At 33.7% G+C, this 14,079-nt stretch overlaps 1 protein-coding gene across 3 annotated transcripts in view; it reads left to right on the plus strand.

The window, feature by feature from the left end:
• The window catches only part of LOC149536449 (pectinesterase 31-like), a 76,866-nt gene extending 73,245 nt beyond the window's left edge, over positions 1 to 3,621 (plus strand). For all 3 annotated transcript variants that reach the window (XM_089805404.1, XM_089805405.1, XM_089805403.1), the window contains exons 6-7: positions 2,874 to 3,047; positions 3,133 to 3,621. In XM_089805404.1, coding sequence (XP_089661530.1) covers positions 2,874 to 3,047; positions 3,133 to 3,295 — 337 coding nt within the window. In that variant the 3' untranslated portion in view covers positions 3,296 to 3,621. The remainder of the gene's footprint in view (positions 1 to 2,873; positions 3,048 to 3,132) is intronic.
• Positions 3,622 to 14,079: the final 10,458 nt, after the last annotated feature.

Raw genomic sequence — 14,079 nt, forward strand, 5'->3', positions numbered from 1 at the left:
TGGAATGCGTAGAAGAGGAAGAATCTGGACAGGAGGCTATACATGAGACTGTATAGGAGATTGTGCAAACAGAAGGTGTATTGAAGGAGGTTGTGCGTGTGGAAGTCGTACGGGCAAAGACTCCAAAGGGGGTGACGCATGAGGTTGTACATGAAGTTCCACAAGAGGTCGTATAAGGAGTTCCACCAATTGTTGCAGAAAGGTCACTAGTGGGTCGTGCTTAACATAGGGCAGAGATATTTGCAGTGCCTAATACTCCACCCTATTGTCATCCATGACATGCTTAGTTCCACTACAACAAATACCACTTATCAAATTTGTTGATCTCAGAAAACATAAGGGAGGCTCACACTATTTGCATCACCATTGAATATAGAACAGAGAGAGCACAACCTATTGCAGTTGTAGTCACTTCGACACCCCCAATTGGAGTAGTTATCCCAACCACTATAGTCACAACTTTAGTTCTAGCTACAAAGGTGGTAGAGGCCCCTAGGGTGACAACAATCAACTAGGACAGGGGAGACATGTATGCAGAAGTAGATAGCTTGTTGGTGACATTTCAGATGGAAGTGAATGACACTTCCACTTCACCAACATTGCTAATGGGACACTATGTTGAAGGAGAAAGTAAGGAGGTACCATCAATCACCCAAGCTCAACTAGAAGTTGTGGTGGGAGGGAGGCAACATAGGGAAGAAGTAGGGGTTGGAGCCATGGAAGGTGGCAGAGCAGAGAGTTCCATCCCTAGATTTGGAGATTCTACACAACAATTCTCTTTGGAGCTAGAGGCCATGGAAACTACATAGGATATGGAAGACCAGGCAAGAGAGTTGGATAGGGGCCAGTTACCATGGTAGTGGAGGCACCTCTGAGATGTGTGACAAAGGAGTGTGAAAGGGAATTCACTAAATGCCTCACAGTGCAAGGGTGGCTAGAGATGGAGATACCAAAAAGGGTAGAGGCATGGAGTATGCCGCATGTTCTCGCATGACACAGAGGGCACACAAGGATAAGTACCCTTTCTAGGATGGAGTAGACATTTTGCGCAATATTCCTATAGCTACAACACATGACATGGATGGCTCCAAAGGAAAAGGAGGAAAATACTGTCACCGTGGAGAGAGGGGCAATCCTATAGGGGAGAGTAAGGGAGCTCAAGAACGATCTGACACGAGAAGATAGCTCGTGTGGGAAAGGAACAACAATTGGCAATTGCCTAGAAGGATTTGACGAATGCCTTGAGATTATTGAAGGCGGCATGTGAAAAGGAAATGGTAGCAAATGGGGACTTGAGGATCCTTTGCTAGCAACTTCCACATGCCACATCCTCGACTATGCCAAGGACGTCTTCTCACCCATTCCAATAGATTTACTTTATATATTTTTTGCCCCATTTTTTTCTATCATCTAGAAGATGATAAGATTTGTGGGGGAGATGGTGTAAACCAAGTAGTATAATAAAATAGTTGTTCCAAAATGGTGTTAGTTGACAATGGTCGGTAGACTTAACCAACTACTGAGCATTATTGATATGGTCAGAACAATTCATAGCATCATAGATTGTATGGAAATACTATGCTGTGAACAGATCTATCATTTTGCCACCTGTTGTACTGTGTTATTTTGTGATCTCTGGTTGTTCATGCTATAACATTTATGATCTGAGTTATTCATGATTACTTTGCATTGTACAAAACAATACATTTATAGTTAGCCAGCTAACACTGTGTAGTATTCATTAGATATTTTTATTTCATGGCATCTTTTCCTATGTAAAGTATTTAATATTAAATCAAAAAATTGTGAAGTAATGGACCCCACAAGCAACAAACACCTCCAAGCGTTGGTTGGTAAGAGGATGAAGGTGAAGCAAGCTGATTTCTTGAAAATTCACTGCTTTGAGTTTTCATCCTTTTGCCTCTTCCAATCGGCAAAGTTCTTGGTTTATGCTATACCTTATAAAATATAAACCTATCTCGATCCTTGGTCGTTATCAGTGAGATATTTGTACTCAGTATCTTCTTTGCAATAAGATGGACTTCCATATCATAGAACTGGTGAGATTTGCTTGATTTGTTTTTCAGTGTGGAGTACTTTTAATGTTTAATTATCTTTGTGATGATTTCTTTCCATGATTAGTCATTTCTCTTTGACCCTTTTCGCTCTGTACCTTGGGGAATAATCACAATAGATGGAGACCTACAAAGCACACTCACACCTTTAAACATGTGTTAGTATGGGAGAGGAATGGTGATTCTGAAAAGAGTCCTTGGTTTATGTAACGCATTATAATTTATAAACCTACCTTGATTCTCAGTCATTATCAGTCTTAGATATTTCTACCCAATATATTATTTTCAAAAAGATAAGTATTGAATTAGTTAGATATTTTTAATTTGTTTTTCACTATGTGGAGTATTTTTAATGTTTAATTATCACAGTGATGATTATTTTCCATGATTAGTCATTTCTCTGTGACCTTTTAGCTCTGTACTTTGTTGAATAATCACAGGGGACCTTCAAAGCACATCTTCAAAAAATTGTTAGTACGGGAGAGGAATGCTGATTTCTGCAAAAATTGACTGTTTCGGGCTTTTTACTCTCCAGCTTCTTTCCTAATTGACAAAGCTTTATCCTCAAATATTTCATCTTTATTAAATTTACCTTAATCCAATGTTAAAAAATGATGAACTATTATTGCACATCATCGTGTTTCAAATACATCTGACTTGGTTTACAAAATCTGTCTTTTCCAAAAATGCAAATTTGTGGTTCCCATATGGTAGCAGTGCAAAAACTTTACTGCTCTGTTTTGTTGTGTTGGATAATGAAAAGAAGGCTGAGATGTGTAAAATTATTGCAACATTTAGGTGTATCATCACTGGTAGTGGAGGAAACTGTTGCATGCATCTTGGACGGCCATGGGCACCATTTGCCAGAGTGGTATTTGCATATACATGGATGGACACATGCATCAAACCAGAGGGCTGGAATAACTGGAATAAACCTGAAAATGAAAGAAGTGCTTGCTTCTATGAATACAGGTATGCTGAAGTGATTTTTGACAGGGTTTCTTTTTGATAAAATGGCAAGCTATTCACTCATACACTGTTCTTGTTGATGTTGTAGGTGTTCAGGCCCAGGAAGCGACCCATCAAAAAGAGTCCATTGGGCAAGGCAGCTGATGGATGATGAGGCAGCACAATTTGTTGCTTACTATTTTGTTGATCCAGATCAACAAAGGCCTTGGTTGAAGAACAAACATTCTGTCAAAATGCCCCTCTCAGCTTAGTTTTATGACCAATATAAGGACAATTGCTTAAGCTTGTTTTTTGTCAAAAGAATCTAATCACAATAAGACTATTTGCCCTCCATGATAAGTCTAGATTTATATCAATAAATTTTGGGTTAAGGTTAAACCTTCTGCAATGTTCTCAGCCAACCCTCTTTGGCTGTGATCATAGGGGAAAGTTGTAAGAATCCCAGCCAGTTCCAACACCAACAACATCAAATACTTCACTTTTTAGATGTTGACATTTCGTCAAACACTTTGCATGACACCTTTATCTTGCTGCACTTTATTTTCAGTTGATAATGATTGCTTGAAATGATGTCAAATGCGATTTAAATACTTCCAAATGATTTCTAAGTTGTCTAGGCAGATAATGATAGTACCATTACAATTCTTTTGACCTTTTGAATGCATATAGATGTCACACACAAGGTAAATTTGCAGTTACAACAGCTAGACATTAATGCAGATAGTTGGCATGATAACTGAATATTAATGGAGTAGCTCTTGACATTCAAGTAATTGTGACTCCAATGATATTAGACTTTAATGCAATTGATTACAAACTAAATTTTCAATCAAAGCCAATGATTTGTAATTCTATTCTCAAATTATTACAAGAACTCTCAAATACATGTCAATTGTAATAAAGAAACGTGCTAGATAAGACGCCAATTTGCTTGCAGTAGTTTGAAAATCCAAAGCCCATTCCACACTAGGCAAATCGTGGCTGTTAGGATTTACGCCACAACAATTGTGATACCCAAACGACAACAGGAAATACTCACGTCTAATGATGTGGGAAGGAGACAAAACACCCCTGTTGGCGTTCGAATAACATCAAACCAATCGGGGTTTTAGGCACACAGTTGTAGTGCCAAACGCCAAGTAGAAATGCCATCCAACTAATTAAAAAGTCATATGATTATCAACACCAATTTGCAGCCAAACGCACCCTCAAATCATAGTTGCCAGTTTTGAAGGCTGAGAATTCCAAAAGCCCAATTAAGTAAAAAAAATTGCTGCAAATGTAGAACTAATCTTGGAACAGCACCAAGATCGTGATCAGAATAATCAGAAATATTTTACCAGATAATCATAGCACAATTTGCCATGTCTTTCAATGGCTCAAAGTGTGAATTGGGCTTTAAGAAATCCTTGTTAAACACCTTCAACAACTTCACAAAATAATTAAAACAATAAATAAGAAAGAATTATTTTTCTCCATCAAGTTTATTTTATAATGCAACTTGACTTCTTCCTCACACTTTTCTCTAAAGAACCTTCATCAATACACCTTTCATTTAATATTATAATAATAATTTGGTCATTAAAATAATAATAACTTCTAAAATACTTATCCTTTAAAAATGTCATCTGAGATAGGTTTCACACTTTTTATTTTCCCATGTGACCAAATGCACTTCTTTAAATAGAAAGAGTCTATCTCAATCATCACCAAACTTGCCATAAATAGCATGTCATCAAACTTGCCATAAATAGTAAGTGCACGAAACTAAGCCCAAACGAAGTCCAATTTGAGTCAAAGGAAGACAAAATTGTAACATACTAAATTGTGGAGAAGACAAGACCCTTTTTGTAACCAAGCCTTTGCCTTTGAAAACCTTTTGTCCCCAGTAAATAGCCTATGAGGATTATAGTAATAGTCTAATCCTTTAAACTCTAATGTTGGTAAAAATGGGGGTATTATAGAAGTGAAAATCATGTTGGTCATAATGATTGGTAGATGATACTATTGAAACATGCACTTCAAAATACTAAATAGATGGTAGTGAAAAAAATGTATAAGAAAACATAATCCAAATAGCAGAATTTTCAATGCAATGATTTTACTTGCAATTAAAACATGATTGTATGTATATTTAAAGTACTTGCTGACAATAGCTTGAGAAATTGGAAGCCCCTGGATGTTTTTAGCTTCTGATTTTTCATTTGGATAGTATAGGTGTCATGCAGACATAGAAATATCGTGATAGTAGTTGATTGCAAAACTCTAATACAACTATAATATTCCAAAATAGGGATATGCATGATTTTTTTGCCTCAAGTAATAGTTCCGAAACATAATTTGTTTACAAATAGTATTTGTAATTTAATCATATAATTGCTTTTGAACTTTTAAGTAAATAAGCAATAGCATCACATACTTTAAACTATAGCTTCACCCCAATAGTCCACCACAGTAAGGATTAGAGAGGAGATCACAATAGGGTGCCTAGAGAATTCAATGTAACTATAAGCCTAAGGGCATGATATAACACCTATAATGTCCATCCATAGTTTGTTCTTCTATTTTGATTGCCAAACTCTTTTAGGCCTATTTCATGCATTGGTTAGTTTTAGAAATATTTGATTTACAGTTATATGATATTGTTTCATAACTTGGATTATAGATATATTAGTGATGGTTACTTAGTTGAGTATATTTCACGTGTTGTATAATGACTATGATTACTTGTGCTTGATTTTTGAGTGATTCTCAATTAGTGAATGTGATTTACTTCCATAAATGTCATATGATGTCTTTAATGAGAATTATTTTACATTCATAATGGTGCATTGTTATATTTGAGCACTCGATGTTTTGACTTGTGATTTATTATGATACTTACCTCACACTTGCATGTGTACGGTGCATGTCTATTTTACCTTTCTGTTTGACATGGTTAAGGGAGGGGGTTGTAGTCACCTACTAGCCAAGATCTGCATGATGTATCACTCCCTATCATTACTTGTTTATATATATATATATATATATATATATATATATGGTCGTCTTTTATTGAGGATGTAGGTACTAGGCATTGACTTCCTTGAATTGCCAGGATGAGTGTTGCCCTATTGCAATAACTCAATGGTAAGAATGAGAAGATAATGATTAGGTCCAATTGCAACCATAACCTAAATACTTGTCTTATAAGGAGGACTCATAACTATCTGTTTGTGCTTTTTAAACCCGCGAGTCTTTTGTGTGTCCATGGTTTGATTTTCGTTGTGGTGGATTTCCTTATGCATTTCATGTAGTTTGACTTTGTGATTTGCTTAATAGAATGCCGATTTATGATTTTTGGATTAATCATTGATAATTGAATTATTAAATGTTATTGTATTAAAGAGGGGAAAATGTTAAATAAGACGACATTTAATTGTTGGGATTATTTGAATAGTTGTTAAATTAAAATATTCAACTTAAAGCCTTAATTTAGAAAATTATTTTTAAAAGATATTAATAATTAAAATATTAAATATTAAACATTAAATATTTTTAGTGGGATTTTTTAATTCATATTGACTAAAATTAGTTTTACATTTAAAGAATGTGCTTTAATTATTTTATTGATTAAAAATAATAAATAATTATTTTTATGAGTTGCATTAAATAATAAAGTGGGGAAATAAGAATAAAATAACATTTTAATTAAAAAGTGAGTTAAATGTGTATGAAAAGAGTAATAAAATAAAATAAAAACCATTTAGGGATTTTAGAAATAGAAATCCTAAAAGAGATATTAGAATTCTATAATTAGAGGTTTTTGACTCATTGCACACATAAGTTTTGGAGAGTAACTTTGGTGTTTGGAAAAGAAGTGTATTTTGGTGGCTTGAAGGATTTTCTTGCAACTAGAATTTCACCCTATTGCCAGATTATTAGCATCAGGGAGAGGTAGGGTTTGAAAATTCGAGATTGAATATTTCATTGGAAAAGATTTGTTCGCTTCGTGTCTTCTTGGATGCCTATGAATCAAATTGTTGGTTTTAATTAAATAGATATTTGGATCTTAGAAATTTTGATATTAAACGACATATAAACTAGATGGAGAAATGTTCTAAATCTAGCTAGGACTAAAATTTTATGTTGATTAAACCCAGAATATTTCTTCTTCTTCCTTTTGATTAAAACATATATATTGTTTATCAAATTAAAAAAAAAAAAAAATTAATTGCTGAAAATTATTCTGCTTGTCAGACTAAAATAGGCGATTCACATTAGAAACCTATCAGAGTCTTGTACTTATCGCCTTTGTGATTTAAATCACCTATGTACTATATTTAAGGGAGGAGATGCCTATTTATTTGATTTTGATCACTTTGTGTTGATTGTTCACAATTTTCTATTCTGATGCCAATCTTGAAAAAGCACGATACTTCATTTTGCTCTTTTTATTTAAATAAAAGAAATCTCTTTGACAACAACGCCAAACCCAATGGAAACCAACATTGAAATAGAGTGCCTCGTTTGGTTGTTAGAATTAGACAAGAATTGGCATGCCCAATCCCTGAAAATTTTAACTCCATTGTTTGGGTGTGCAAAATAGGAATTGAGATTTGGAGAAATGTGGATTTGGTATCCCCATTTGACTCCCAAAACAAGAATTCCATCTCCCCTCAAAATACTTGTTATTTGGAATCCACGTTTTAAATCCCATGTTAAATCCCACTTTTTTAAAATGAAGATTTCAAATAAAATAAAATTTAATTGGATTTTACATCCACCAATGCTGCTCAGAAACAATTTTCTCTGCGAGCGCATGAAGCATAAATTCCTGTCAAGAGCAGAGATCTTTTGATACAACCTGTCGTTACATTATCGAGAGCAGAGAACATCTTTCACACCATTTCTCACACAATAAAACCCAAACAAGGAAGGGCAAAGAGGACAAAGTCTTTCAAAATGCAAAAACAACAATCCACATATGTGTGCATCGCCTTTGCAGAAACCCAAAACAACTTCATAACATCACTTGCATCGAAGATAGATTTGGTATATGTGGATTCTCATAGTGGCACCATTGTCATGTATGATAAAGGCATAGATGGATTTGTTGAGTTTTGCCCAAATAGAGTGTAATGCCCCTGTAAATGCTCCTGTAAGGTCCATTATACCTGACAACTATGTAAAGACTGATACCACCACAATAGACTCTGGAGTAGACATGTCAATGTTGTTAGCTGCCTAGCTCTTTCTCTTGAAGATGGGATCTTGTATTCGTGAGTTGTGGGATAAGGGTGAAATTGTGGAAATTGTCTAATTTTTAATGTGTGGAGTCCATCCACACTCACGAGGATGCAGTGAATGAAATTAGTTGTGTGAGGAAGGGTGGAAGTTTCTTCATTGGCTCTGTCAATGATATCGTTTAAGTGTGAAGGAGTGATCATCATCGCCATCAAAGAAGACATGGCAGACACATATATGAAAAAATTGTAGGTTTCTTGAACAATTCAACTATTGTGGATATGGAATGTCTAGTTTCAACCAAACAGGTTTGGAGTATCAAATTCAGAATATAAAATATTTTTGGGTTTGAAACAAACAATTCCAAACTAAATTTCCAAAACTGTAATCTGGATTCAAGGTTCCAGAATCCCAAATCTAGGATTCAGAACACCGATTCTCAAATCATATTCCAACAACCAAACATGCTTATTGTTTTAAAATCCATTTTATCTCCATTGATGTTTAAAAGGAAGATTGACTTTTTTTTATACGATTTTTTTTAATGCCATAACTCCCAAGTACTAATGCACAGTATCCTAATATCAAATTGGGAATGGTTGCTTCCATTTCTCACTTTCTCCAAAATAAGAGTTACCATAATTACATGGGCCCATGATCTTTATCCAATACTTAGTTTTGGATTTGCCTCTCCTTAAATTATTTTTCATAAATAGTGGCTTCCCATAATTTTATTTATGTTCTTTCTTTCATTAATAAGAATCTTAGGTGAAAGTTAAAAGAAGTTATATAAATGGATAGTACGTGTAGTTTTATTAAAATACATTTTATTATGAATTTATATTTGTTTTAATGTTATTTCACATTAATAATTTTCAATTTATTTAGTTTTTTTTTAAAGTGACTATTTAGTTTTTTAAAAAATTATTATTACTATTATATATATGATTTCTTTAATATAAGATTTAAGTTTTTTTAATATTGCATGAATTTAAATAAAATATCTAATATACTTTAAATTTTGAATTATGATTAAAAATGAGATGAGTTTATAATAAAATGAATTGTAATTAAACTAGGTTATATATTTTATGTTAATTGTAGTGCGTGGTTATTTGGAAATTATATGCTCATGTATTTTAAGTTTTAGTTTGTGAGTGGTTGATTGTCATTCACATGTATAATGTCTCACTAGGAAGGACCTTAATTTTGAACTTGAAATATTTTTGTGCATACTTATTTTCTTAAGATGCATTATGTGGAAAATTATAACTGAGTAATGTCACAATCATGTATGTGTTTACTTGAGGGTTTGTGATATTTGCTTATGATTTTTTTTGTGGTTTTCATTTGTGATAGTTTTCATGTGAATTGTTTAGCTTGCCAAACTAGGATGCGCATTAGAGGCATTTTTGAGTTTTATTTTATGATGATTATTTGACTGTATATCATGATGTATTTATGATTCAAATTGAGATTTATTTGAGCATTTATGAGAGCTTGGGTTTTGAGAACCATTGCTATTTTTGGATTTCCTGTTAAGGAACCGAGTCTGATCATTATGGGTGTTGTGGTATGGGACACAACTACGATTTATATGCTTAGAAGAGGTTGTCTAGGTGCATGTCTTTGGGATTGGCTTGTAGTAGGGCTTCAGGACCCTAAGTGGTCAGTGTCAGGGTAACTTATTGTAGTAATTAATATTTGGGAAATAGACTAAAAAGATAAGTTAGAGATATTTGCCTCACCCATGCCTTGAGTGCCTGTATAGACTAAGGATGGGAATGGGATGATACCTAGTGAGAGGTATGACTGGTTTTTCTAATCTTCATGAGAGGGTATTTTGGTTCTATATGGGTCACGTTGAGGGTCCAAGGTCCAAAGTGACCAGTCCAAGGTAACTCAAGGCTTGAGGGTCTGAGGTCTAATGAGAGACCAATCTAGAGTAACTCAAGTTGTTTGACCATACAATGACACTCCTTAAAATGTAGCCTGAGTCTCCTCCGTAGATTTTGTTTTGCCTCTGGAGGTGTAGTTATTGGTTGTGTACTCATCACTATATGTATTTAATGTTGTTATTTACTTTCATTGATGGTGATTGGTGATTCATGAATGATGTACTTTTGACACGTGGCTTTTGACTTGAGCTAAATATCTTTCATTGACTTCATCTCATGATTTTGGTAATTCAACTTATATTTGGTATATGTATGTTGTTTTGTTTTGTGATGTTGATATTGAATTGAGTGTTCATTCTATTTGGATTATCTTTTCTTCTTGAGTAGTTGTGTTACCCTTGAGGTAGTTTTGGCTATTAGGATTTCTTGCCTAGGAATTTTTTATGATTGATTAGTTGTATGTGGATCATTCATTATCTTCCCTGCACAGTGGGAGTGGAAGCTTGACTAGGTGACCACACCATCGGGAGGTAGTATCTTCTTATGATTTGGGTCCCCCTCACATTGCCATCTATTAGATGATTTAGATGTACCTTCATCATTCTTATTTCTATCTCAAAGACTTCTATTCAATTGATGTATATATGTTATCATGTATTCTGATGTACTTGTATCTATTCTCGCATACCCTATGACATGTTTAGTGGATGTTATTCATTGGAGGTACCAAGACCAAATGATATGAATGTGATATGAATAAAGTGGGTATTCAAAAACAAATTGAATGAGAGGTGAAGTCACAAGGAACAAAGCAAGACTAGTTTGTAAGGGATATGCACAAGAGGAAGGAATTGACTATGGAGAGACATTTTCCCTAGTTGTAAGGTTGGAAGCAGTGAGAACTATGCTTGCATATGCTAGTTACAAAGGTTTCAAAGTATACCAAATGGATACCAAATATACATTTCTTTATGGAATCTTAGAAGAAGAAGTCTACATTGATAAACCTAAAGGATTTTTCGATCCTATGAAGAATAATATGGTATGTAAGTTACACAAAGCATTATATGGTTTGAAACAAGACCCTAGAGCATTATATGAAATGTTACACACTTATTTGGTTAAAATTGGTTTTGCAAGAACTAATGATAATAAGATTCTGTATTTGAAATGTGAATCTAAGAACAAAATATTGCTAGTTGAAAGATTTGTTGATGATATCATATTTGGATGATATGATTTTTGTGCAAATCATTTGTTAATGAGGTGAAGAAAGAATTTGAGATGTCAATGTTTGGAAAGATTAAGTTCTTTGTTGGTTTGTATAAGTTTATAAGATGAAGAAAGACATATACATTACCCAGTCAAAGTATATCAAGGAGATATTGAAGACTTTTGGAATGAAAGATTCAAGAGTAGTTGGAACACCTATGGTTACTGGTCATAGACTTTCAAAGAATCATGATTATGCTAAAGTGAATCAAAGATTGCACAGGTCAATGATTGGAAAATTTCAATATGATGCACATAGAAAGCCTTACATTGCATTAGCAGTACAAGTGGAGGCACTTTATTTCTAGGCAAGAGACTAGTTACATGGACAAGCAAGAAGCAAAATTGTATTTGTTAATCCACAACAAAGGCCAAGTATGTTGCTATAGCAGTGGATTGTTCTGACATTGTGTGGATCAAGAAATTGTTGAAAGGTGTGAAGGAAGAGATTATTGAACTTGTTGTGATATATTATAACAACACAAGTTCTATAAACATATCCAAGAATCCTATGATGCACACAAAGACCAAACACATTGCTATCAAGTAGCATTACTTAAGAGAGTTGGTATAAGACAAAGAAGTGAAATTGGAGTATGTGAACACAAAGGAGTATATAACTGATATATTCACTAAGGCATTACCTAAGGATACTTTTGAATATTTAAGAGGTAAATTAGGGGCCGTTCTCCTATTTGAGGAAAACTAAGAAGCGATGCAACATTACATCAAATGTTATGACTAGAATATCTTACACATTGATACATGTGGTCGCACTTTAGAAGCTTCCTAAAGATATGAAAAGATGGATAGAAGAAGGAGAAGATGAGATTGCAAGAAGTCAAATCAAGATGCCAAAGGAAGTGATCTTTCAATATTAATTAAATAGTGATAAGTCAAATAGTGAAAAATAAAATATGATATGTATGATAAAACCGAAGTGGGATGATGAATGATGTCTTTGGCATTGTTGTCAAAGAGGGAGATAAGTATTGATAGTTAACATCCAATATCAGAATAAGTGAGGGAGATTTGTATGTAGTTACCAACCAGTGAAAGAGGGAGAAGTTGAATTACAAGCAAAGATGTCAAAGAGGGATTTTTTTGAAAAGATGAGAATTAGATTGAAACAAAGGATCTTAATGAAGATCTATATCAAATCACAGAGGAAGATGATAATGATAGGTCTTGAGCAAGTCTTTTTTATTTGGATGGTAACTATAAATGTTGCCATCAATGCCAAAGAGGGAGATTGTTGGAAACTACAATTAGAAAAATCATTATGTTGTCATTGATGTCAAAACTTACTGGCAAGACATTTACTAATAGTGTAGAGTGCCACATATATTGATTGATGAATAAGATTTGAAAAGAGAGATAACTAGATGAATTAGTGAAGTTGTTGAGTAAAGAGGAGCAAGTATGTTGGAATAATAATGGAAAATTGATCAGTTAGTCTTTGACAAGATAATGTGTTGTTTAATCATTATATGAAGTAAAGAAAACAGTTGAATTGATGTATAGAAGGAAAGAAAAATTGTTGAGCAAAATACTAAGCTTGATCAAGTGATAGTTCTTCTAGGTTAATGAAGCAAAAGATTAAGGAACTTAAGAGATAGCTAAGAAAATAGTATCAGTTAAGTGATAGTTATGGCCAAAAAAATAATAAATAAAACATACTAGCAACTAAGAATAGTGAAGACAGAGAAAGCCAGTGAAATTCAAGTGAGACAAAACAATAGAGATCGAGCTACATAGTGTTGATTGAGCAAAAGAACGAAGTGATGACCAAGTGTTAGCAAAATAATAGTTTGTGAAAGAATCAATATTGTGGCTGACATAGTTGAATTTTTGGATTAGTCAAAATGCATGGATGATAAGGATTGATGAAATGTCATATTTAATGCACAAATTGAGTTTGTTATGCAAATAAAAGAAAAGATTTAAAGAGAAGTTTCAAGAAGTATCAAGAAAGGAGTAGAAGGACAAAATGATGGATAGATTCATTGAACCTAATCAAACCCTAAGATCTAAGGTGATGTTTAAGAAACCAACGATTAAAACTACATATTTTAATGAGGCATAAGGAATTTTTGGTAAGGTTGGTTCATTTTTGATTGGAGATTTTGTGCACCTGTGAAGAATAGCGTAGCAGAGAAAAAGTGAGAAGATTGGTGAATTGTGATTGCTTGAAGGGTTTCCAAGAAGATCAAAGAAGGAGATTATAATGAAGTCTAGTCAATGAACTAAAAAATGAGTTGAATGGAGATCTAAATTTGAAAAGTGAGTTGTATCTAAACAGATCAAACCTAGATGTTACTTTCCAATCATTATGGCAATTAAAATCCTTTAATCAAGGTTGACCTAACAATCATTTGTACATCCTTTAATCAAGGTGACATTCTAATGGAATGATCCAAATTTCTCTAGCCATGACACTCCTAATAGGGTGATTAAATCCTTTAAAAGGGTTACACCTAACAATGGGTTTTGTAAACAAGGTTGGCTCTTAACCATGTTCACTTCAAAAGAGTGAAAATTGGTAGCATGTTACTTGGTTGTTTTTCTCAAATTGGGTTTCCACATTAAATTTTAGTGTCAAATATGTGTGAATGTTATATGAGTGATGCATATTATTT

Source organism: Cupressus sempervirens, chromosome 10 (assembly GCF_028749045.1).
Source record: "Cupressus sempervirens isolate cs-2001-9-10 chromosome 10, ASM2874904v1, whole genome shotgun sequence".
Classification (NCBI taxonomy): domain Eukaryota; kingdom Viridiplantae; phylum Streptophyta; class Pinopsida; order Cupressales; family Cupressaceae; genus Cupressus; species Cupressus sempervirens.